This window comes from Hippichthys cyanospilos, chromosome 2 (assembly GCF_059441005.1).
Source record: "Hippichthys cyanospilos isolate Australia breed blue-spotted pipefish chromosome 2, RoL_Hcya_1.0, whole genome shotgun sequence".
Taxonomy (NCBI): domain Eukaryota; kingdom Metazoa; phylum Chordata; class Actinopteri; order Syngnathiformes; family Syngnathidae; genus Hippichthys; species Hippichthys cyanospilos.
The window spans coordinates 15,668,655-15,696,046 of NC_142370.1; the positions used below are offsets into that span (position 1 = coordinate 15,668,655).

General features: G+C 38.7%; 1 protein-coding gene across 3 annotated transcripts in view; it reads right to left on the reverse strand.

The window, feature by feature from the left end:
• The window catches only part of kazna (kazrin, periplakin interacting protein a), a 119,034-nt gene that overhangs the window by 22,551 nt on the left and 69,091 nt on the right, over positions 1–27,392 (reverse strand). For 2 of the 3 annotated variants that reach the window (XM_088401475.1, XM_088401482.1), the window contains exons 4-5: positions 24,929–25,036; positions 3,735–3,926 (exon numbers count right to left, since the gene is read on the reverse strand). In XM_088401475.1, coding sequence (XP_088257601.1) covers positions 3,735–3,926; positions 24,929–25,036 — 300 coding nt within the window. Of the gene's footprint in view, positions 1–3,734; positions 3,927–17,771; positions 17,995–24,928; positions 25,037–27,392 lie in introns of those variants that run through there. The other variant, XM_088401492.1, reaches the window with a different exon arrangement.

Below are 27,392 nucleotides of genomic sequence, written 5' to 3' on the forward strand. Positions count from 1 at the left end.
ACACTTAAATGTGGTGCAAGATTTACCGCTCATGTCCTCAGAAAGCAGAAAAAACTGGTGTGCCATGGAGTCCCTGGAAGGTCAAACTGCGCTTGCGCAGAGACTACCAACTCGCGCAGTTAAAAAAGTTATACAATAAAGCTTTTTCTAAAATGAACGCTACTTCGCGGTTTTCCTCTTATCGTAGGGGGTTCCAGTCCCTGTTAACCGTGAAAAACTAGGGATCACTGTATATATTTGTACATATGTTACCGTGCCAATGACCAAGTAGAAACTTCCAACTCTGCCCCCTGTCTTCCAGTCATCTCTACACTTTCCAAAACCACACATAGCCACTGTTACTACCGTCCTACCCACCACTTTGTTTTGAACAGTAGAGCCCATGAACTTGACCCTCCACCATCTCTCCCTCCTTGTGACCTCAACATTCCTTGTTCCCTTTTATTCACATACCTAATCTCATTCCACATCTTTCCAGTGTAGACCTCAGTTTAACTCAAGCCTAATACATCAATAAATAAATACTGTACATAAAGACAAACCAAAGCAAGAATATGTCGACTTTTTTTTGTCAAGTTTTTTTCAATACAATAGATCAATAGTTGTTGTTATGGGCAAAAAAAATAATTTGCCTTTCTTCCTTGGCATAGATAGATACAATGTTTCATAGGAAAATGTGAAAACAGTAATGTTAACGGAATCTTACTAATTTTGGAATCTGATCTTTAGTGATTTTCATTCCCGTAAAAAGGAACAAATTGCTCCCTTTGTCGGACTAAGACACCAATAGAAGAAGACAGAAAAGCTCCTGTACAAGCAAAGAGAAAGACGAAACCTTGTTGCACCTGCCACAGTGAACTCAAAGATGCTGTTGAGATGAGCCAAATACACACATCCTGCACCTGCGACGGTTGGGCAACAGCCATCCGGCTGATGTCAAACAAGACAAGATGTCAACTGTGATTCAGTAAAAAGGACCATTGACTATTAGTCTGGCAACAACGTTTGCATGTTTAATGAATACGGATGACAAAGGTGGTCTTTCTGTACTGATGAACTGCGTGGGAAAGTGCTAGCTGACAGCCATTTTAACTCCCTCACATACTCCTAACCTCTAATGTACTGTATTTTTACAGTTGGAGTAGGATGTGCTTCTACCGATTAGTTTACACTAATATTGTAGCTTATGTCGAATTCGTGTCCTCCTGTACCACCCTTGTACTACTGTAGTGTTTTTTGAACAAGCAAGTGGGTTAAAACAGTCACTTTCCACACTAGCGTATCCTCTCTCTGCTTAAACCCTTGTGGTTAATCGAAGCATCCAGTAATGCAATGTGTTCAAAGTTTTTGTGTGCTGGCTGCTTTCATGGTACTTTGTTCCTGAACAGCTTTGACTGCCTACACAGGAAGGGATCCCGTGGCATACTGTATATCAATGGTTGCCAAGCAGGAAATATGGACTCTTCAGAGTGTTGATAAAGGTTTGGTGCTACGTGTTCCTGTTGACAGAAAAGCAGTAAACTCGCAAGACTCCTATATTAAATGATTTTGGATGATGAAACTTCCTTCTTGCAAAAGTTGTTATGAGATGCATGGTTGAGTGTGTGTCATGTCCAGGCCTAAGCTCCACAGCTTTTGCTTGTTAACAATAACTTCTCATACTGTAGCATTCATCCGGAGGTCAGAAATTGAACTGTGTTCTGCAATTTTGTTTACAACACTATATTTGCAGGTTAACATTGAAAAGCTGGAGTAAGGTGAAGAAATGCTAGAGAAATCAGACATTCATTTAAGTTAAATGTCATGTGCATCTAATGAAATCCATGTACACAATCTTAGCATAAAACCCCAAACCCCAAAACCCCAATTAAACCCACATCAATCAAGCAATATCTTTGTCAGCATTTGCAAAGTCAGTATACTGGAAGCGGCTTTGTAGTACTTACCAGTATTTATTTATAAAGTACAGTATCGACAAACTTTGATATGTGTGTCTATAATGATACACAATGTCTAAATTATGCTTTTAATCCCAAAATGGCGAATCTTTAGACTTTAAAAAGCAAAACCGTTCTTATTACCTGCTATGATGAGAGCTGCAGGCCCAAGAGAGATTCAAAACAAAGAAAAACAAACAACAACAAAAAAATTGCCTACTGTCAGCAATATCTTGAATCCAGAAGCACATGTACAGTGATAATGTATTTTATTAGATTATGTAGAGGCTATGTACATAGTGTATTGAATGTTGGACGCTTCTATATTCAGCTTTCATAAGATTTAATCATGAGAGTGTTTGGTTTGTTGTCATGAGAATACAACAGCATAAAATGTTTTTTACATCAATGCGTTGGCCACGTTTTGCAGCATAATAGAAGAAGATGACGATAAAACATGCTTGTGAAAAAATCTAGGATGCTTTCATATAATTCTAAATCCCATTTTTAATTGCTCAGCAATTTTGAGCAATGCACAGCCACTTTCAGTATTTTATACTGTATATTTCTCTACAATGCGAAGGACGACCAGATGTATGAGTACTAAAATGGAGATGGAACATGAAAACCAACATGTAAAAAGAGTACGAGTACACTTGTTTACCCTGTTCAAATGAGAAAGCAAACGTGTTAAAAACAGATGTATTTGTAATATCACCTAAATAATCCAGTCATTTTTACTCTTTTATTCAAAAAAAGCTACCCACACCCCAAGAAAGGACAAAAAAAAAAAAAAAATACAGTCAGCATTGGCTTTTTGAACTCTACCCAACAAACAGTATAACTCACAATTTCCTGTTGTACTCTTTCACATGGTTTTAATGGTAAAGCAGATCCACCCTAAACCCCTAGCTTGCCATTTCCTGATGGAGTAAGCCAAGGCAAATTCCCTTTGGTGAAGATTTATTAGAAGCTGATTACTGTCACTACATGCTGGCGTTAGTCTTTCTGTTTCCCTTGATGAATTCCTTCCAAGCTCAAAGATTTAGTATGATAACATTTTTAAAGTCTAAAATAAATACTTCCATGAGAAATTGCAGTACTTCAGAGTTCATTGCTTCACACCGGTAGTTGCATAACCATCAACAACCACCAAACACAATTTTTGCAAACCCTGGCTTTTACAGTTGCAATTGAGCAAGCTCTTTTGTACTCCGAACATCTGTTCTCCACTTACTGTAATTGATAAAAGGCAGAAAAAAAAATAGACGGAAGAGTTGAAGATAGAGAAAAATACATCATTACATTTTAGAGATCCCAGCCTTATAAAAATAATATATGAAACCACTGCACATGCACTTCATTGAACAGCAGTGCAAAATGCTGACCAGTTGTCTATAATACAACCGATATGCTGCAGTTAACACATCTTATTATCGTTATGGTGACATGAAAATAATGCCGTTTTCAGATGTGGTCATAAAAAATACTGTAAATAGCAAGCCGAGGGGCACTTCTTAACTCTATTTGAAGTGATGAATATCAGTATGTAGTGGGGCAAATCTCAGCAACATAAAGTTAATCCGTTTGATGTGTACTACAGCAACAATAAAAAAAAAAAAAAAACTGTAACTGATATTGCTTTTAGAGGGCTGATGTGACCATTTGAAGGAAATGAAGAGTAGCCGACACTATATTTAATTATCGCAGCAATGAGATTGCTGCATATGATAAGGGTGTCTTTGTTGTGTTTTAAAAAGCACATGCAGTTATTTGTTGCCCTGCTGAAGTTCTGACCTTGCAAGGCTTCCTTGGCTCGGTCCAGCTCCTGCTCCTTTTGGGCCAGCTGCACGCGGAGCTCGGTGGCAGAAAGCACGTTGGCCGAACATCCTCCTTGGCTCTCCTCCAGGTCCTTACTCAACATATCCTTCATCTGGCGCAGCAGGTGCACCTCTTCCTGCAGTTGGGCCACCTCTTCACGAAGTAGAACTGCAACAACACACGAACAAAGGTGGGACGTCAAGAAGCTGCTGGGATATTTTTAACAAATGAGCGTTATTATTTTCTTCTTTGAATGAGTAAATCCTTTTGATTGCGTTCTTTAATTGGAATTAAAGTAAGATTTGTAATTTTGACATTTATTGACAACCCATCATCGGTGGGGATAAATCCATAAGAAAACGAACGATATTCAATTGTTTAAATACACTGCATTGGATATTTGCATTACTGTGATGTGAGCTCTCCGGGTAAGGCAGGCTACAGTTGCAGTGGGTTGGAAATAGTGGACAACCACCCATTTTTCCACATGGCCTCCAGGTTGGCAAAGACACATGCACTGAATCCGCGTATTATAAATGACATTGTGAGTGGGAGTCCGATGATGTGTGCATCCCCCTGCAGGTGTGCACAAGACTGTGCGGCATCCACCCAACTGCTGCTGCCAACTTCAGTGGGGCTCACAAATGCACAACAGGGTATGAACATATTTTTTAGAATGTACATTTTTGGATAGCCCTTAACGTGTACCACATTCATTGGTACAGTCGGCCCCCGGCTTACGAACACCCTGATTTACGAACAATTCGCCTTACGAGCGTGGATCACAGAGATTTTTGTCCCCCACTTACGAACAAACCTTTCGCCTTACGAGCAATCCGACATGCCGGCCATTAAGTATGTGAATATGTTTCTCGCTTAACTGCGTCAACAAAATCAGCAGATGCGTCATTTAAACCTTCAGTAGATACTTGTGGCAGTAACGTGAACGCTATTGGTCTTACAACGTCACAGTGACTGTCTCAGTCACGGTGTGTAAATATATTACCATTTAAGTGTAGTGTTTGTACAGCTAAAGGGAAAAACAGCTGACATGAAATTAAATGTGCAGATTGCAGGACAAAGAATTGTCATTGGTTTAAATGTGTTTTTTTTTTAATTAATTGTAAATACATTCCAACCGTTTAAAAAAAGTGCGAATAAGTATCAGTCAGTCACAGAGACGCCAATATGCTATTGGTCGATTAAGGTCACCCGGTCTCACTCACGGAGATGCTATTGGCCGGCGTCACACGTCAATCACAGAAATGCCGATATGCTATTGGCCGAACGCCTTTATCTACCTTGATGGCACAGCTGGTTGGGATGGAAGGAAGGAGAGAAAATGAGTGAAAAACGGAAGGGAGGAATGTTGTGAAGACTTTGCAAACTTTATCTGTTAGACATAGCTTCCAAAATTACTAGCAGCGGTAAAGGAAGAAATAAGAGGATGATGTTTTAGTATCTCCGTGATTAGCACCCTGACTGAAAGAGTTACTGTGACACTGTAAGACCAATAGCATATCTGCTTCGCCGTGTTGACTTTGAGCGATGGTCTCTGCTCCCCTCCGCTTCCACCCAGCTCAAGTCATGTCATTCCAAAGGTAAAAGTCATTTTTCCTTTGTACTTATTATTTAATGCAAATTTACAGTAGATTATGTCACTCAATTTTAATATATGTGTACAGTCGTGGTGTTTTTACCTAGGGCTTTTGCTACCTAGGGCTTTTGCGCGCGTTGCACGCATTCACGAATTAACATGGGTTTGGATTGCCCGTTATACGAGCAGTTCGAGATACGAGCGTACCCGCTGAACGGATTAAGTTCGTAACCCGGGGGCCCACTGTAGTTAGTTTGTATCAAAATTCAAGTGAGTAAAGCTTAAAATGCCTGTAGCAAGGTCTATCACATTCCCGAACCATGAAATATTTCAGAAACTACTGCAATAAAGTTTGAATCTTTTTTTCATTTTGAATGGGTTTGCTACCTGCTATTTTTCTCATGTAAAATGTGTAATTTGGCTCCACAAAGGTTGACTTCTAAGTAACCTAATACTTTCTAAAAGTTCAAGTTATTGAATAAGTGTTCTGTCTCAATCCATTGGAGATGTTGCATTGTAGCTAAACAGACTCGATGCTCTTCAAGTTCCAAGTAGATGTGGCAAATATTGGCAGAACCCATTGTGCATAACCCTTGTGCAGTATTTTAACCGTTTTCGGGTCACTTTCTTACACATCATTTCACAGTGTTTTGGAATGGCAGACTCTTGGTAGTGTGATGACTAAGTTGTCATGCGGTTTCAAACTTTTCACGTGGTCAGCATCTGGGTAAAATTTCAGCTCCCTAGTTTTTTCATTCAATGCTTTCCCTGTGATGTAAAGTGCCTTTGATGTAAAAATCAAAATACGGGACAAAACACCGCACAAAGGATAAAACAGAGCACCGCAGACGATTGTGGTTAACTGAACAATGGTTAGCATGAGCATTACTGCATACTGACGCGCCTCACTAAAAATGAGATAAAGGGCTCTAATTTGGGAGAATGGCACACATGCGCTTGACATAAAAACGTGCGTAGCTTCATTTTTGGACAGCCACAAGTTTAATTTTCCGCGTTTGGGAATTTGGCAGAAGGCATTGAACGTTACTTGGCATGGTGGTGCACAGAGAGGCCGCTCCTCTCGCACATCTGACATTCTGGGAACAAAGAGTGGACTGTGCTATGCCTAAAAAGAAGGCAATAATAAATTACTGTATGTAATGGCACAGGTTCAGCCTATCGTGTTTGTGATGTTGACAGGACCTGTTACGCCTTACGAGACATTCTAGTGTAATTGTACTGCATGCCCACGTCGTATCGTGCAATTTTGTGACCAAAATTAAAGAAAATGTAACAGTAACAGTAACAAGACCATTTTCAGGCTAAAAATGCATTGTAATGCATGACTTTACTATTACTATACTATTACTTTACTATCTATTACAAGTTCAATATTACTATTTTTTGTGTGTTATTACATTACCACGTTATAGTAAAAAGTAATGCATTAAAGTAATTACTTTATTTTTGTAATGAATTATTCCAAACACTGTTCTTTTTATTGATGAAGATAATGATGCCAATGATAGAAATTAACAACAACAACAACAAAAAATCAATCAACTTCTGTTCGAAATCTATGAGTCACCATTGGTAAAACTGTTTAAAAAAAAAAAGTACAACAAGCTGTGTGAAGCTTGAACGGATAGAACCTAATCTGATCTTTGCTCATGGGCCAGCAAACAAATATGTGCAGTCATCGTCATCCATCTCCTCCTGACTGTCCTAAAATGGCTCAGCCCCTTTGTGATTATGGCTCACTGAAACAGCAAATTGAAGCTCCATTGTTGGCAATTCATTTAAACGACCACTTAAATCTGTGTGCTTGCACATAGCGTGAGTGCAGACCTGCACTTGGTATCACTGATTCATGATTGTAATGGCTGTCATTCCCTACTTGTATGGTTAGGTAAAACTGATTGAAATGGCCTTTAAATATTACTGCACCCTTTGTGGGATTGCTTTACAGCAACAGAAAGCAGTCAACGGTATTCCAAAATATCAGTGCAACAAAAATGGAGCATCTTTAAAGAAAGAGACTCATCTTTGGGCAAACATCTTGCAATTAACTCATTCACTGCCATTGAAGTCTATAGATGTCAAAGCAGCAACAGTACAGCGGTGGCGCACAGGGGTGTGTCTGTGGGGGTCAACAAGATCCTTTTTTCATAAATGCATTTTTTTTTTAAATCAAATACAGTTGACTCCTGGCTTACCTTTTTTCACGTTACAAAGTGGAATACTAAGTTTTTTCATACCCTCTTTAAGGCATTTTTCCTGATTTACGGCATCAAGAACTGTCATGACCTGTGGGGTTGGCTGTGTTTATGTTGGTTTGCCTCCCTCTTTTTAGGGAATTAATCTTATTCTCTGGTCATGTAATACTGCCCGCACTGCAACACGTCACTAAGATGCTGGTTTTCTATTGGTCGTTGTCTCTGTGTCACTAAATTGCCGACATGCTAAAGACTTGATCTCGCGTGAGTGCTTACAATATCATCTTTTTTGTGCATTTCAGCGCTTAATTCAAACTTTAATTGGTAAGTCTTGGATCCCAAGATTGCAAGTGATGTTAAAGGATGATTGGTATGGAAATGAAGCTGGTGATAATACTAAGAAGGCAGAGCAAGGCTAGGCTACCCTTGCTAGGGATTATGGCCGTAAATAGTCAAGTCAACGTCAGTCAAAGGTAAATAATTTTTTTCCTATATATATATATATATATATATATATATATATATATATATATATATATATATATATATATATATATATATATATATATTTGTATTTATGATACTATTTAATTGTATACATGTATATTATATATAAGTAGCACTTACTATACTATTTGGTTCCCAATTTTTAATATGTATATACAATTTTGAGGTTTTTACCTGGGGTTTTACACGCATTAGCTAATTACCATAGGATACTATTACACGCCATATGACGATTTCGCCCCCTGGAACGGATTATTTTCATATAGCGGGGGTCCACTGTAATATAAATATAAAGCTCTGCAACTCACACAGCCTCATACCCGGAAAGCTCGGTAACAAAACCAGCCAATCATCATTAACCATTATGTCTAATGCAACACTGTACCGGTGTTGTGTTGGGAGTGAACAAATCTTTTGAATGTGTGTGAGCAAATTTTCTGAACTGAGATTAAGATTGTCTTCACAATGTGTCTTCAGCCTTCCCTCAGTTATGACCAACCAGTAGCCAGCATCATGCAGGGGATGGACTTTGCTGAATGCATTGCCATGATATTGGCTTTCACAAACGAGTCAACGAGTGAACGTACGCCCATTCAAAAAGAGTCAGAGTGAACATACTGCTTTCTCACTCGTTTGTGTATTACAAGAAAATCAGAGAGTGAAACGTACGTCATTCCGTGAACAAATCAACTATTCTTTCAATTGAATTTATTCTATTGATTCTGTACACTTAATATAACTGTGATGCCCATCAATACACATTCAATACAATTCATTTCTTTTTCTCTTCATTTCTTCACTTCGAAGGTTTGGTGCTTCTTCAAGTCGGATTAAAGCATAAACTAAACAGCAGGATGAATACATAGGGCCACGTGAGCAAATGTGAACTTCATTTTGGGAGTCCCTATGGCTGCACCTACCTTTTCCTACTTAAAACACATGGATGTTTTAAATGGCACCTGCATAATGCTTTACTATGGTCCTGACAGGGAAAGTTGCTTATAGATAGCACATCAATCACAGCCCTTTATCTGTCTGAAACTCAGACTCACAAAAAAGCAGAAATTGGAAAGCAAAAAAAAAAAACGGGGGGCAGGGGGCATCTGCCAGATTTTCACAGAAGCCAGTGGCCAAGAGGCATATGAAATTGGACTTGGCTGATTTGAGATTGCAGTTCAAAGGGTTATGGTGATTGACACAGTGTGCATACTATAGACGTAAGCTGTGGTGGGACCGTATGTAGTAAATCCACATAATCAGCATACAAAGTGTGAACACATTAACCGCCAAGACATGATGGATCAGCAGCACAAACATGGAGTCTCCAGAGATAACTTGAATGTAGTTTAGACTCATTATGTTTGTGTAGCCTTAATTAATCCAATGTGCTACTGTGCACATTATTGTGATGAGGACTACAGTTGCATGGAAACATGTTCATGCTGACAAGAGTGCCTCCATACATGGCACGCAATATCTAATGCATGCACCAATGACAATATGATGAATACAGCAATAACACTATCATCAACCAAAAAAAGGGAAAAAAAGAGACTAACTGCTTGAGAGTTCTTGAAAGACAGTTATTGACTTTATTGTGAATTTTACTTTGTCTCACAAATTATTATATGCAAAAAATATGCGATGGGAAGTGACCCCTGAAAATGTTTACTTCAGCATATTTTTCTGTTTGAATACCAAAAAGGTTACATTCACAGAAATTGTTCATTTTTGCCTCAAGTGAAGGTGTTTTGCTCGTATTGAACAATATAACTACTGGTACTTAAAAGAGTTAATGTTTTTATAATTGTGCAGAAGCATAGTGTTATTGCTTCATGAGCTACTGTTTTACGTGCTTCACTGCCATCTTGCACACAATTAGACCCTTTTTTTTGTGTGTTTGTGTGTGTGTGTGTGTGTGTGTGTGTGTGTGTGTGTGTGTGTGGTGGGGGGTGGTAACTTGGCAGTAATCAAGCCCTAGCTACAATGAATAGTGGGGGTTCGCTGTATCAGAATTTCTTTCGGTGCAGCAGTGCGGTACCAATGTGTATTCTCCAGTCAACAATTACACCCTTCAACACTTATCAGCCATGACAACTTCTCTCCGGCGCCAATTTCAAAGGCTTCCTCAGTGGAGCATATTAAATGGTGATATACAGTATTAAAAAAAAAAACAAAAAACAAAAAAAAAACATGCAATTATGTATTTCTTGACATTCAATAATTTCCCATCTGCTGTGCTGCACTTGGGATAAATAATTCTCCTTAATGACAAGTGTGTCCTTCAAGAGAAAAGGCAAAGCAGTCGCAATAGCAACAGCTTAAATCAAGACAGTATCTACATGAGCGAGACTGTTTCAACACCAAAATCTCTGCTCTCCAGCATCAACAACATATTGCAAGATAGAATAGAATAGAATAGAATAGAATAGAATAGAATAGAATAGAATGCTTTTATTGTCATTGTATATCAGATACGCAACAAAAATGGGAGCACTGCTGCATAAAAACAATGGCACATACAGTAAAACTTGTCATGTCTCTGCCTAATTGACTATCTTGTATTTGGAGCAGAGAGATTCCTGACGAGGGGGCGGAGCCACTGGACACACAACTCCTTACCATTGATCATCAGGGGTTTTTTAATCCAGGAGAACGGCGCCGGATTATTCTACGACACCAGTTGTGCCACCAGTCTTTTTCATTCCTTCTGAGTTTCTTCATAGTTGGTGAATGTTTTGGTTGTTATTTTTTGCCGTTTTTTTCATTCCTTCTGAGTTTCTTCATAGTTGGTGAATGTTTTGGTTGTTATTTTTTGCCGTTCTCCTGTTGGCTCAGTTCCCCGTTTTCTATGGGTGCCTATTCATAGCATAGACTATTTTCTTCTATTACTATTTCTGTTGAACTTTACCTCAGGTAGCTTTTGAACTGTACTTTACAGTTGTTGATTTTGCCCTCCACACCGTGTGTGCACTGTTTAATAAACAGTTAACCGTTTAATAACTGTCTGTCTGGGGTCCATGCTGCTTGTTGGTTCCCGGAAGAAAAGGAACATAACTCCTCTACAGCAAAACCTGCATGTGCAAAAAAAATCCCCCTCTGCGAAAAAAAAAACCCATGTATTGAAGCCTTTCCTACTTTCTTAATTCTTCATAGAACAAATACTCCCCCTGTTTTCTAGTACGAAATGTTTTTTTTTTCTGCATTTGCGTTGCACTGAAATTCACTACGGCGAAAACAAGCCTGTAGCAAAAGTCAAGCTTGGTTTAGACTTGATGCGCCGGCACGCGTTTTGCACAACTTTATAATTGGAGCGACTTTCACCCGCAGTCAGGCGATCTTCTCTCATACAGGTGGCAGTAAATAGACTCTACAGGACACAAACAACAGGACTATAACAGAGGCAGAGTATCATAGTCGATTCAAACAATCTAAACAGAATCCTCATCTCTCCCCAATGTGGTGCTCGCCAGGAGTTCTTTACGGTATTTAGATCACGGTGTTCCTTTTCAGACGAATCATTAAGGTGTTTGTACTGGTGAACTTCCATAAGCAATAGTTCGTTTGTGATGTTTTCCATTCGAAAAGAAATTCCGGAAGGTACGCGTGGACATTACGTGGAGGGGCATGGGTTCCGAAATAATCTCATTTGATGGGTGGAGCTCGTTAACAAATCAATCTTAAATCATGCGTAACATTTGAGGATAGAAAAAAAAGTAATGAAGATGAAAAATGGATGAGGCAAAGTGGAAGACATTATGCAAGAAATTGAAGTATGATAATGAATGCTTATTGTAGATTAGATTTGTCAATTTCTTTTTTTTAAAGTTGGATGGTTTTGTTTTTCACATCAGTCAGTTTGTAGACTGCACAACAAATCCGAGACATAGATTTGCTGTAGTGAAAACTCCCATTGTGAAAAATTTCAGGCTGCAAATATGATTTCGTTGTAGAGGAGTTTTACTGTATTAATAAATATGAAAAATAAACAAATATTGAGTAATTATGATAATTTTTTCAGATTATAATTGTAATTCTCAGTGTGTTCTTGTTTTGTCTTTATTCAGAGTGTTAATAGCGCTACAAAAAAGCTGCCACTGACTCTGCCCCTCCGGCCTTTTGAGTCTAGTGCCAGTTTAAAAAATATTGATGACCAACAGAAATACAACACATCTTAATCAGGGCATTATGTTGGTTTCAACTTCCAGCTAGTTCACATTTCAAATCAAGGTTGCGCCACAGTAAACATAAACATTAAAAGCTGATACAATTCAATCAATGATGTATTCAAACTAGTAAGCCTTCACTTTTATCATGAATGGCATGGCATGTGGTGACATAAGTATCTTTTACTCTATTTGAGGCTAATGTTTCCTTTTTTGGGTGGAGGGGTAGGCAGAATAAATGAATAATGTTGCATGACTGTATGCCATTCCGGATCTCTTGTGTGAACATTGAGGTGTATTTTTGCAAATAGTAGAACTATGTGTTAAAAATATTTGAACTTCCTCTATAATGTGTATTTTAAGGGTAGGAAAAAAAGCAAAATGTTAAAATAGTATTGCTGCCTGAATTCTGAACTCTTTTCAAAGTATAAAGTCGATGTGTACTTTATTTACGGCAAAAACTGCAAACCTCTGATAACAAATTCATCCTTGGCTCATGATGATAGCAGGTGTGAGCGATGAGGGGAGCTTTCAGAATTTAGTGTGCGGGTGCTAGGAGCAGGATTAGCGAGTCAATTCTCATGAGCCGAACAATCTCCCGATGTTGCTGGGGGGAATGAAAGGGTCACAGTTGATGAAAATGAGAAAGGATGGAAAAAGAAAAAAAGGAAAAAAAAAACAACTTGCCTCGTGGCACTTAATCACAGAAATCAAACTGTAATTTTTGTACCACTGGAGAAGATGATGAAAAAAACAAAACGGTATTGAATTTGTAGTGAACGGCTATTTATAGATGAGGAAAAATGAGGGTACGATGTTCTGCACATGCTTTTAAGCATGTTTAAGCTTCAAGATTACGACTTCACCACGACAATGTCATGGTCAATTGCTGGAGGATATCATAGAAATTAGACATAGCCTTATCAAATTCACTTAAATAAAAATATAAGAATTTAGTAAGATGTTACTCAACTTCATAATTCCCCCCATACAACTTGTGAATCACAGTTGCACACTATAAAATATATCAAATACTCCTCACAGCACAACATATAAAAAAAAACATTTTTTTAAATAATTATTTATTAAGCAGAGCAAACAAACGTGTCACTTTTTATCTTGGCAAAAAAAAAAAAGATTGTAAAGATTGTAAAGAGATTGTATTTTTCACACTATAAGCACACTTTACTTTCTCAAAAACTGGTAGTAATCAGCTATGATTTATTCATGATATCAACTTTTCAGTACGTTAATTCGAATTACATTTTTATAGTTCCGCTCTATGTTCTTTTTCCTTTATGGTCCGAAAAACATGGTGATTTAATCTGTCTCCAAATGATTATATGATAGTAAAAATACATACATTTTGATAGTTGATAGATAAATTGTTCATCGAGTTCTATCCATCCATCCACCCACCCATTCAGCCATCCATCCATCCATCCATCCACCCATCCATCCATCCATCCACCTTTTACCGACTTATACACTGTTCACCTTTAGCTTATGAAACATTACAATATATAAATTTGCTTGGGAGCTGAACATAAATTTTCCACCAGCGTGTTCTGGGTGAGAAGAAATTAGGATTTACACCACTCAATTTAGCTACCATGAGCGTCATTGAAAATAAACCTTGCCACTTTAGCTCCCCTGGCCAAATGAATTCAGCAGAGTACAATAGACATCAAAGGCCTTTAACTAACAATGCTGATTGTGACTCACTTCACTCTCATCAGTCATTGAATAGATCCAGAGGTCCACATCCCACCACCTGACATCCACATACATGCCTTGAAGCGAGACAATTATATGCTTCAAATCCTAGCAGCAATGACGACTGAACTTGAGAGAGTGGGGTTAGAGTGACACTTGACTTGACTGTGAGCAGACAAGTGATCAGAGGGAAAGATAGGCTGTAATCTTCACATTCCACAACAATCTCTCTGCGTTGGCCTAGTGGCTGTCGATGCTATCGTTTGGAAAGTCTAGAACTCACATTGCTGGAGATAGATAACAGTCCAGGAAATCTATTTGGAATTTAGAAGATCTCAAAGAAAAGGAAGAGTAAATTGCTCTTTTTTAGCAAGTGTATTCGCTGCATTATATGTGAAAAATGATCAGGCCTCTATTAGCCTCAATTTGTACTTCGCATAGGCATGATGAGCGATCTATGTATATTTGTAGCAACAAAGTTTTATCACTTTTTTGTAACATGCTCAAAATATTACAAGACCAAGTGTGTACTTAGCATGAGGTAAATGCAGGTGCCTGGGGTCCTGAGATTCCCAGGGCCCTCCTAACATCTAATAATAATGAGAGAAATTAACTATAATAACTAAAGCAGCAAGCACAATAGGGTGCAATTACGCATCTGAATTTCTGTTCCACTACTTTTTTTTTTCTTTAAACAGGTCAATTTCGATTTGATATATGTATTTGATTATGTATCTATGTGATTATGCACTACAAATTTAGTGAATTGTTGGAGAAATTCTTTGTAGAACATTTCACAAATAAATTTACAATGAGCAGAAGACTCATAATTCCCTAGAGCAATATATTGAAGGCTCAGCACCAGTCTGTGGATTAAAGATAATCCTTTGGAAACATTTTCTTTTTATAGATTAAGCTGTGTTTCTAAGAAACTAGAATTATGTTGTAGTTATGACAGAAAGGTAGATTTCTTAGATGTGATTTAGGTATTGGTTTCTTAAGACTGTTCAACCACAACCAAAGAAACGTGTAATATGGCAATGCAGTCAAGAAACCACTCTTTGGCAACTATGATGCTACAAACCAAGCAAAATATAAAAAGCCGCAGTTGAAGAAAGTTTCTTCTTTATGTGCTAATCTTAAGGATGATTAGTACATATTATTCATGAATGAGTGAAAGTCACAGTATTTATCAAAGTATTGTCGGGCACTATTTGCTTCAAGAGATGTGCAGCTGAAAGAACATGTTTTCCATTTAACCTAAAGTCATATTCTTCCCTGGTCTTATTGAACACGTTTGAGGAAAAAAAAAAAGATAGGTAGCTTTCAGGAACTTTTACGTAGAGTGTGAATCAAACAGGGAGCAAAGGAGGAACACTGCATTCTGTTTTGCTGCAAGACATCCCTGCATTGTGCCTTGTGCCAAATCCAGCCAAAAAAGTGGATACGTTTTGAAAGATTAATCCTATTGTGTGTACAAATAGATTAGTTTACACTGGAAGCTTAGGGGCTCATATTTGTTTGACAGTGCAGGTGTTAGCACTGTTTGCATTCTGCATTGTTGAAAAATAACCTTTGCAGCCAAGATAACTGTGCAACTTACTCATAATCGAGTCTGTGGAGGAAGGCACATAATGCTAAAATCAACAAAATACTGCATATTAATTATGTCGCTAAAAATGCTGAAAATGTTTGAATAGGAAATATGGGGATGGTTATGAAATTTCAAAAAATAAGAATCATTTGATAAGGTCAATATCTTAAAGTGACAGCCAATTAAAGAAAAAATGTTTTTCACTGAATTACGTACATCGAGGAACCAATACCACTGTCTCAAAATGATGTAGCGGTTGAGATGGGTTTGAAAACAATGTCCTTCTTCCCTTTGGGCCCCATTGAGTTCTCACACACAAAAAAAAAATCAAGTACTAGAATGTTACCTCGCAAATGACTCACAAGAATGGAAAAGGGAAGAAGGTCTGGAGCAGTTAAAAAATAACTGTGCTACACAAACTGGAGCAAAACTGGTGTTTGTTAACAATTTCATGAATTATATTATGAATATCTATATGTAATAATAGATTAGCATATCAATTAGGGTACTTCTGAATCACAACTGGATAACATGGTTGTAATCATACATGAAAACAGAAGAAGGCAGAAAATATCCACTCGATGCCTGTTCTAACCATAAACCATACTACCTAGATAATGTTTGTTAACCCTTACACACCCACAGGTCGACTTTATTTTGTTCACATATTGTAACACCTGTAGTTATTTTAGAGTGGTGGGAATACATCAGCGATTTATCCTGTTGGCTGCTGAAGCTAGTGCTAGCTAGTGAACTACTATGCAAATGCCCTATCACAGAATAGAAAATGCGCTTGATCGTCAGTTAATATAGCATTTTAGTGGCTTGAGTTTGGATGGCTATGCACATGCAAAGCGTAAGTTGAATTTGGGAAAAGTACAAAAAGTACAAAAAGACCTCTTAACAACTCATCTGGGAGACGTTGTTTTTTTTTTTCCATGGTTTGCCGTGTTCGCAAAATAAAGGCTCAATGTGAAAGTATCCTTAGTCAAGATAAATGTGAGTTTATTGGTCAGTGATCATTTTACATTCAAATCTAATTAAGAAATTCACAACGTGAGGCATGGAACTAAGACCCGAGGGAGATTCCTGCTGTAATCACCTGCAGTAAGAACAAAAGAAGGCAATTACGCGTCAAGTTCACTCAGGTGGTAAAACTACAATGCTGACACTGACACTTCTTTTTCTGTGTGTCAGTGCATGTATCAAGATGCGGTGAAAATAAAGAGTTGCCTTGGAGCTTTCTTTAACTTGAAAATCAAACAACAATCTTCTACGTTATTTGTTAGATACTGCTATTGTTACTGGCAATAATGACCCAATCTTGAATTTTGTCCAGGTCTAATTTGTAAAGTCAAATAGCCAAACAGCTGAGATAAGCAGAATTCACGAGGACTGCCGCAGAAATCTGAGGAAAAAAGGTGAATCGTCAAGCACATTTGCAACCGGTAAAGGCAGAGAAAGCAACCAATAGCCTCCAGGTGTTGCTTTTGCAGCAAAAGGACTAATAGCCACAATCACACCCTGCTGTAAAGTTTGTAGGTCTTATTGAAAAACATACAAAATGTTTTCCAATTTGATACTTCAACGTTTACACGACTAGAAACATACATAAAGTAAGTCTTTTGAAGCATATGTAAGAGACCAGTACACCGCAAGATAAATGCAAAACAGTTTGCAAAGCAAGTTGGCAAACCAATGTAAAACATGATCATGATTACCCTAAGCAAATTAGAATACAAACGTGACCAGCAATGCAAATGTTCAACCAGAACATACCGCTAGTGTGTGTTTACCGTTAACACACAGTGAGTGACCTTTGACAGAGCGAGGCCACGAAAACCAAAACGTTTGAGAACAAACTTCATTTTACACAATCCTAGAGTGACCTCGTCAAAAACGCAAGCGCAAAACTCCACTAGTCTTTACTATTCAGTCATTTGAATTTGTAGGTTAAAGGTCGGAACGCCATATCAACAGACTTAAAGAACTCTGAAGTGATGGCAGGTTAAAGTCTCTCAACGGCACGGCCATTAAAAAGATGGCTGGTATGGGAGACTCACCATCAGATAACTACTCTGTGGACACAGGACTCAACACGAAAAATAATGACCCACTGCAGCCTCTCCATTTCAAACACTGAAATAAGATTAAAACTAAAAATGTCACTTCATCCACCAATCTAATGTGACGATGGCTCCAGTCATTTCCACTCACCGCACTTCGTCTGCTCCCTAGCTGTCTTCATCCCCTTCAGAGAGGGGAGTTCTTCAGAGGATTCCAGGATCTGTCAGTAGTCTGACAAGAACTTTGACAACGCTAAAAATCCCTTTAAAGGAAAAAGAACTCTTTTAACAGCGGATGCTAGGCTCACGACTCATTGTTATTTGCGTTGCCTCCGGGAAATATCCAGTACCCAGGTGCTGCCTCTGCGCCGTTCCCGCTTCGTGTACCTGTTTAAGGCCAGTCCCACCGCTTCTGCGATACAGTGCACCGGGCCCCTCCTCCAACTTTCAAACAGTGGACTGAACTCAGTGGGGCAGTCACTATTTTCCCCATATTGCACAAACACATGCTCACAGAGGCACCCATGGACAAACAAGGGCGGAGCCAAACCAAGGTGTTGGTTTGCTGACAGGTGAGCGTGAATTCACGGCAGGCTACACAGCAACACGGCTGACAGCTGTTGACTTGCCTCAGGGTCCACACAAACAATATGCTAATAACGCATGGATTTAGAGCACGGGATGTGCTAACAGTGAATGTTGTGATGTCTTTTGGTGGTTTCAAATAAAACTCACTTTCTTAGATAAGAAATGACACCGTTGTGTTTTGGAATATATCGACCCAGTCCGCTTTCCAATTCTTCTTTTGGGTTCATGATTTGCACAGTGAACCACAAACGTGTGAGAACAGTCAAGAAAAGGCAGTCATGTACACATCTCCGGAACACACTATTTTTGACACAGTACATAGCCGTTTATTTATTTATTGGGGGAAAACCTTTTTCTCTGGCTAACATTTTAGCCTGCGTGACCAGATGCATGTCAATATCCTTTTTTCAAAGTAAACGTTTAGACGTCCTTAACCAGTTGCAAGCTTTAAATATTTAGGCTGTAGAGACTTTAACAAATCTCATAAGAACGTCTCACTTTGCTACACGTACTGGTGTGCATGCCTAAGCCTATCTGAAGTTGCATTGTGACAAAGTGTAGATTTGAATAATGGTGACAAGGAGATGAATTGTTTCCACTGAGCAGATAGAATACTGTATATGACGGAGCATTGTTGTACATTGAATTTGTATGTATTGCTGCTGCATTTATGGAAGACAAACAGTTCTTTTGATGGTTTACAAGGACCTCAGTGGGAATCAATTGCATTAGCCTGTGTTGCTTTCAATGTAATAATTAGATATGCCAAGGAAATATTGGGGTAGTTACCATGGCACTCACGCTGAATTGATAGTACTTTGAATGAACAACCGTGACAAATCAACAGTTTGACACAACAACAGTGTACTTCTCATCTGGAGAGATTCAGGATCTGCCAAACTAAATACTGCACACAGGGGAGAGTAGAAAAAAGAAATAAAAGACATAACAACATAAAACACCAACCCCATTGAAGGGACTTAAGGATTGAGATACCACAAAATACTGAACTATTTAAAAAAATACTGTACTGTATGTTGCATTCTGCCTTAAGGGTTTGATTACCGATCTAAATACTCAAGTGTGTTTGTGCATTTAAATGTGAACAGTTAATGCTTCAGCATGGATGTCATTAATTTATGAACGGTAAACGTAATTTTGTTGCATGAAGAGAGCATAAATAAGGAAAAGAATGCGAAGCTACTGGTTTGGGGAAAATCCACAAATAAACCACTTGTTCAAGTAGAAGTAGTTAAAGCGGGGTGGGTGGGGTTCAAGTGCCCCTAATATTTAGGTGCACTTGCGTGCGACTCCTAAAGTGAATTCACCTGCATTTGGAAACATTGTCAGCAAAATCCCTGTTGCAAAAAGCAATAATGAAAAGGTAAGCTAACACAAAATTTCATTGTACAATTACTATTAATAATAGTAATCTATAATATTAAATAGTTCTATAAATAGTTCTTGTTAATGTTTAACTGCTTGTTCAACCTTATGGTTGTGTTTTTACAGTTTTTGTCTTGTGGGGATATTAAAGGGTTAAGCATACAAAAACTCGTTTCACACAATAACGACGATGTGGGCTAGCTGCTAACGTTAGCCCCACCAAAACCATCTATTTTTGACTGCACTTGAATTTGAATATTAACATTGAAATGTGGAATGCACTGTTTTTGCCAATGCATCACTATGCTGTGAAGCTAAGCAATAAAGGGATTGAAAAAAAAATCTGTAGGGTGTCATGTCTTTAAAGGTTTTCGATACAATACAGATGAAATGATTTGTACTGGTTTTAGGCTTAAAGCAACCTTTCACTGGACGTGTAATGAGCGTAATGAGCTACATTTAGAATGGCAAATCCATATTTCCAGTTATGTTGGTGAGAGTAATATGAAAGTAATGCAATGGTAGTGTAATGCATTACATTTCAAACGGAGTTATATTGTAGTGGAACTAATTACTTTGAAATGACAGCAAGAAATGATCAATAAAACATTACAGGTTTGAAGTAATTTGCCCAACACTGGTTGCACGAAAGCATGGTGATAGTAACAAGTATACTGTACATAGTGTAACTTCTGACACTGTAATTTGAGGTTGCATCAATCAATAATAAGACATAAAATGGACGCTATTGCATGGCTTATTGTAAGCCTCCCTCCAAAAAAAAATCATCCACTTGACATCTACCCAAAGAAAATATATTGTATTTTTCAGACTATATGCCACATCGTTTTATAAACTGCGCTGTTATAAATTTTACAGAACACCTATTTTTGTCATATATAGGCCACACGGACTATAAGCCACATGTTGTAACCTCAGATATTTATGCAGGGAGATGGTATATGGAAGTTTTTGGCATTTAAGTTATTTAAAACTTTTTTCGCCAAACTGTCTGGTTATAGCAACCTCATACCTTGATGGTTTTTCGTACAACATTCAACATAACGCCAACAAACTCGGATTGTTAGAATGCTGCACCAACACAACAGTAACATGCATAACTGCATATACTAGTGGATGCACCCTGGTGGTGAGTAAAATAGTTGTTCAAACTCAAAATCAACATGCATTTCTATAGCGTCGTCTTCTGTTTCCTGTTGTTTACCAGGAGAATGCCCCCTTGTGCATAGTTTAGTTATGCCGTCGCAAGACTTTTTTTAGGCTGGATGTGAGGATGACTGTGGTATGGTGCTAAGTAGGGGTGTGCCAAAAAAAAAAAGATTTTCAGCAGAATTGGGATTCTCATTTACAACGATTTTAATGAAATCCATCAGCTCCCTGTCACTTCCATACTACGTACATTAGCACATCCTTGTTCTAATGCACTTTTATATATTCCGCGTGCACACACAAACTAAATGCACTAACACCAGGGAAAAAAGCAAAAACGCAAAACTTACGCATGTCCACAAAAATCAAAAAACAAAGCAAGATCAAATACAAAACAATATATGCAAACTCCAAATTAATTCATAATCATATCTCACTCACATACATGTAAATGAATGAAAATACTGTCTGTCCTGTACGAAATATGTTACGACTGCTAAAGCTCCGATAATCTCAGAGATTAAATAACTGGCAGACGGTTCATGCTTTGCCTACGCTCTCAATTTAGCTGTTTCACTTGAAAAAAAGTTTATTTTCATACCATGTTTGTCATAAATGTCCTGAAAAATCAATTTTTCATTTGGGAAACAGTTTTTCACATGTTCGTACTGCAATTTCCTGTGAAATGACAATTCCTTGTTCCACCTTTTGTTCCCCATCTTATTTTATAATATAAGCCATACAATTTATAGCTAGCTACAAAGCGTATCACATTTGTCCGCATGTTATTTTTGTGGGAAAAGGCATGTTCCTTACAACTCAAAGCTTGAAAATTTCATTGTGAATCGAATTGGAGACCCCAAATTAAGACTCAAATCGAATCATGAGAACAGGCAAAGATTCCCACCTCTAGTGCTAAGGTCATGTCATGTGTGTTAAAAGTATCAAAGAAATCAGAATACCAAAAACCATCATTTTTGGGGTCCGGCTTTTCTCATAAGAAGCTTTTGAGGCTAGTTAAAAGGAGAAAGAAGAACTACGGTTTTAAGGTCAGCAAGAAATTGCTTCTAAAGTAGCTGAAGCGCATTGGCCTTGTAGTCAATATCTTAGAATTGCAAGAAGGAGAAAGTGGAGAAAAGCTGTAATAGTGTAATTTATCATGTCTCCCTGTGGGATAGAAAGCTACTTAACTAATATGCTGGTCACAGTGTCTGGTTTGTTCACTTGTGGCTTCATTCAGTTTCTTTTTGCATAAAATTTTTATTGTTTTATGACTTGTATTCTTACTAGTACTGCCATATTATTGTGTGTAGCCTAAAAGATATACATGTAATATGTTTTTTTAATTTTGCTTTGCATGGTGTGCAAATTATTTCATCTTCAAACTGATGACACTCTTCTAAATTTTGTTGCAAAGTCAACAGAAGTCAGCTGCCACAGGAAGTAAATAAAACAGAGTCGTGTCAATTTCTTTTTAAAACATTATTAATCTCAAATGTTAACATTTAGACAGCCTTCACTGTGACTGTTCATGCTTATCACATTTTGCCAGAACATGTGTCAAGTCTGAACATTTCTCTGTGATAGCACAATTTCAGACTGCCCACATGACTAGAGACTTGAAACGTGTTGTATTTGTTAGCACACTCCTGACTCCTCCCACTTTCATAACTTGCACAATCCACTTTTTACCATATGGGATCTACGGCGGATAACCGCTGGGATTTGATATATTTAAGAAGTGGTGATATCCATTCCTCTCCCACGACCGCCGTCTCACCCTGCGACTTCACTATGTTGCCTCTGGCAAAGCACATAAATGGGTAGTGTGGTTCAGCGATAAAATGTCAATTGCAGGTCTTTTGTTTCCACTTAAAACTAAAAGGTGTGCAACCATATATATTTATTGGCTTAGGGAGAAAGAAAAATCGTGACGAATCGAAGAGCTTGATTCAAAACAAAAACATTCCTTTAAAGTTAACAGAAAAAGAAAAGGAATTAGATTACAGGTATATTTATACTGCCTGAAGTCAGTTGGGATAGACACCAGCAAGCCATCGACCTATGTGAGGATAAAAAGATGGATAGAATGTTTTTGAGGATTATATTTTACATTCATATTTTAATATTCCCCTCCGTGCGCCTTCACCTTAACATGGTGGAGGTGTTTGAATGTCTCAATGATGCTAAGAGCTAAGTCGTCTGGGGCATTATGCCTCTGGCAGCTCACCCATAGCAAACAGGTCCTAGGTGAGGGAAGAGACAAAGCATGGCTCAAAGACTCTTCTGATGATTGGAAAAACTAAACAGTCCTTCCCCTTCCTGGTACGCAGGTCACCAAGACCCCCTCTGGAGCCAAGCCTGGGGGGTGGGGCTCGTTGGCAATCACTTGGTTTCCGGGCCTGCATCCATGGGGACCAGCCCGCAACAATCCGAAAAGGCAACGTGGTCCTCCTTCCCACGGGCCCCCTACTTGTGGGAGGGACCATAGGGGACGGATGCATTGTGAGCACGGATTGTCCATAACAAACACAATGTTCAAAGATAAGGGTGTCCATATGTGCACTTGGCACCAAGACGCTAGGTCTCAGTTCATTGATAGACTTTGTGGTCATGTCATCAGATTTGCGGCCGCATGTTTTGGACATGCGGGTGAAGAGAGGGGTGGAGCTGTTAAATGATCACCAACTGGTGGTGTGTTGGCTCCGATGGTGGGGGATGATGCCTGTCAGACCTTGCAGACCTAAACGTATTGTGAAGGGAGCGTCTAGCAATGTCCCCAATGTCAGAGGGAGTTCCAACTCTCACCTCTAAGCAGAATTTTTTTCCTACATCCCGTAAGAGGCGGGGGAAACTGAGTCTGAGTGGACCATATTTCACACATCCATTGTCAAGGCGTCTAATTGGAGTTATGGTCGTGAGGTGGTCGATGTGTGTCATGGCAGCAATCCCCAAACCCTCAAATGGACAACCGGCGATCAGTAAAAGATGCTGTCAAGGTGACGGAGGAATCCTATCGGGCATTTCTGGATTGTGGGACTCCGAAAGCAGCTGACAGGTACCCACTGGTCAAAAGTAACACACTTCGACGGACACCGAGGCAAATACTTGGGTGTGGGTTGATTTGGTGAAGTCATGAGAAATTACGGACAGCTTGGAGGAAATTTCGGCCAACCATCCAGCGTCTCAAGAGGGGGAAACAGTGCACCATTTACACTGTACAGTGGAGATGGGGAGCTGCTAACCTGTAGTATTCTCAGCAGGGTTTCTGGGTTCTGGCTTAGTGATAGGGTGAGAAGCACGGTCACCCAGGGAGCTGCTTCTCCACATTGAGAGGAGTCAGTTGAGGTGGCTTGGGAACCTGGTTAGGACACCTCCTGACATCTCCCTGGTGAGGTGTTACTGATATGTCCCGCTGGGAGGAGGCCCCGGGGACCAGCCAGGACATGCTAGAGAGACTCTGCGTCTTGGATGGCCAAGGAATTTCCAAGGAATTTTTTTTCTTTTAGACAAAAATTGGCATCGGCCTTAAACGAATCTATTTAAGGTGGGCTCTCATTATCACGCCGATTAAAATTACTTAATGAATAAACTAACGTATTTTCCGCACTATAAGGCGCACCAGATTATAAGGCACACCCCCAATTAATGACATATTTTAAAACTTTTTCCATATATAAGGCGCACCGGGTTATAAGGCGCACCATCAGCTTTTTAAATAAATTAAGGCTTTTAGGTGCGCCTTATACTGCGGAAAATACAGTAGTTCAAAATATCATGAAGTGGTTGATTACTGAAACTGTTAAAACAATAGTGACTATTACATCAATTATCCTGAGTACAATATAGTTTGAATAGTCTTTCAAGATAGTTTCTTAGCGGTATGAACTAGCTGCTAGCATTTCAGCAGTGAACTTAACTACAAACAACATTTTTGGGACATCTGGCCAATACTCTGACAGGTGATGCAAACGGAACATTTTTGCTGCAGCAACATCAAAACTTCGACTCGTCTGAATGCAAAATAATTGATTTAATGACTGGTAGATGGCGACTGAAGGAACTTGTACAACAATGAGCATTCTTTACATGTGGAAACTTGAAAACGTTTTATTTGTATACCTTATATTTGATCCTTTGTCAAAAAAATGTTTATTGCATTACCTTTGTCGAGGGAGGCATCAGGAGAGTTGAAATCCATCAAGCTGCTGATTTCACTTGTGTGGCACAGGTCAGTGGAGGGCGCCTTCTGCCTCGTGTGCAGAGAAGTATCTAGAACAGCATAAAATAACAGACATTGTTAGGATTAGAAAGGTGCAACAGTACTTGACAAAGCTAAAATAATTTACAGCTGTCTGTGAGACCTCAAAACTGACGTGACTCAAATCAATCATCAATTTAAAAACATTGACACTACGGACAATCAATCACAGATCAGTCACCTATAGAGTAGAGTATTCGCTTAAGACACATTTCGATCCAAATTCCATGCTATCCCTCAGGAATCTTACTCAGCATTTATTGCAGGCCATGAATGCGACATCATGGAACTCAGCACAGAAACACAAATATTAGCATTTTTATGACTCGAGTTTGATTTGCTTCTGATGAGGTTCAGTGGATTTAATATAGTTTTCTGTTACCACCGGCGGCATATCGCGATAGCAGAACAAATGCATTGCTCTGGGCCAGTTCCCCAGTGTCCCAAAAAATGTATCGAGCGCAGTCAGCATTTGTTGTTCAGCTATATAATAATGAAAAACACCATTCTGAGTCTAGTTTTTGTCAAAGTGGACATCACATTTGAATACATAAGAGATTAGTGCTTATGCAGTAACTACAGAAAGTTTGATGGATTGATGATTTCGTCAGAAATGAGTGTTTGCAATACTAGGATTATTCATTTATCCATTCATCTATCATTTTCTTAGCCGCTCATCCTCTGTGCTGGAGCCTATTCAAGCTGTCTTTGGGCAATAGGCAGGGTACGCCTTAAACACTTTGCTACCCAAAGGCTGGGCACACAAAGACGAACACCCATTCATCCTCACAAACATATTGTACCTAAGTGTCCAATATACCTAGTACCTACCATGTCTGTTTTTTGGAAAGTAGGAGGCAAGCATGGGGAGAACATGAAAACTCCCCATAGGAAGGCTGGAGCCGGAAGTGAACCCGCAACCTTTGAACTGAAAGGCTTTCTTTCTTTCTTACAAACCATGATGTGGTTCTTGATTTAAAAAGAAAAAAAGAAAAAAAATCTGCTTTCTCTTTTCCTACTATTCTTCCTCATCACACCGCCATTAGTCCCCACTATGTAGCTTTTAAAAAGCCATTAGTGGCTGAACCACATAAGGTAATTACAAGCTGATGAGTCTGGCAGGGAGGAGCATGGGGTCAGGGGGCAGTACTGCCTTTATGGTAAGATTAGTCATGAAATCTGCTATAATGGACTTTATTGGGCAACAAATAACAGCCTTGTTCTCTGTCCAGCCCTAACTAATTGGTTTGAGCACATCAGCTGGTCATACCATGAGAAAAATGGAAGTGCCCACAGAATCAATTATGAATTAATGTTACGATAGGAAGGTCTTATACAACTTGGTACTGCAAACGTGATGTCAAAACACCTCTCTTATTTTCAGTTTTAATCCTTATCTTCCCTTTCAATTGATAAACACTGAGCAATTGATTATTTTAAAGATTTTCCAATTGCATTGTAAAATAAGCACAAAAAATGACATGACACAACCATCTTCACAATTTACATATCACGACATGTGTATTTAAAGACCTTAATGGGATAGTGTGTAAGATTGAGGCCATTTTTCATTACGGACAGCAGGGGGTGCTGCAGGTGCTGCATTTACCATTGTCCATAGCTATAACAAACCAGGCTGCCCCGCAGGAGTGCCACCCCCCCCTGCAATATAATTTCATGATTACTAGACCTAAGATTATATTTAAATCATACAATTGGTCATTAAGAACACATCCATTGCAAGTTTTTGAAAATAAAAAAGTTAATTTGGTACTTTTTAATGAAAAATGGTCTAAATCTTACACGCTGACAAATACCATTATTCCCAAATAGAAGACGTGTGTTTAGGACGCACCATTGATTTGGGCTCAAATTCTGGTATTTTCATATTTACCGTGTGTAAGACACCCCCGCACTTTGGCAACAATGTAAGATCCATAGCAAAACAAAATAATCTCATCTTTCTAAACTCTTCATATTTTCTTGTCTTTTATCCGCAAGTTATATATTTGTTGTGCGTTAAGTGTATTTCAGATTTCCAACATTTTGAGCGATCAGTGAACGCCTCACCAGCTTAACTGAATGCACTCGAAGCAGCTGCTTTTCCTTTTCCTCAAAACGCAGCTCGAGTACATTTTAATATTAATATCCGTTGTGCAGTATCTGTGTTTCACAAAGTTTATGATTGTGCGTATTTGCCAAAAGGCTGCAATTAATAAACAACTCAAATAGAATTGATAAAAGAGTCAAATGGAATACGCTTCCGTGGAATGCCTTTTGGTGTTCTATAACACGTGCAAACGGCCCAGTATTGGGCTTCTTAGCCTGAATGGGGCTATTGGTAACTCATGATCTATGAGCACTCCT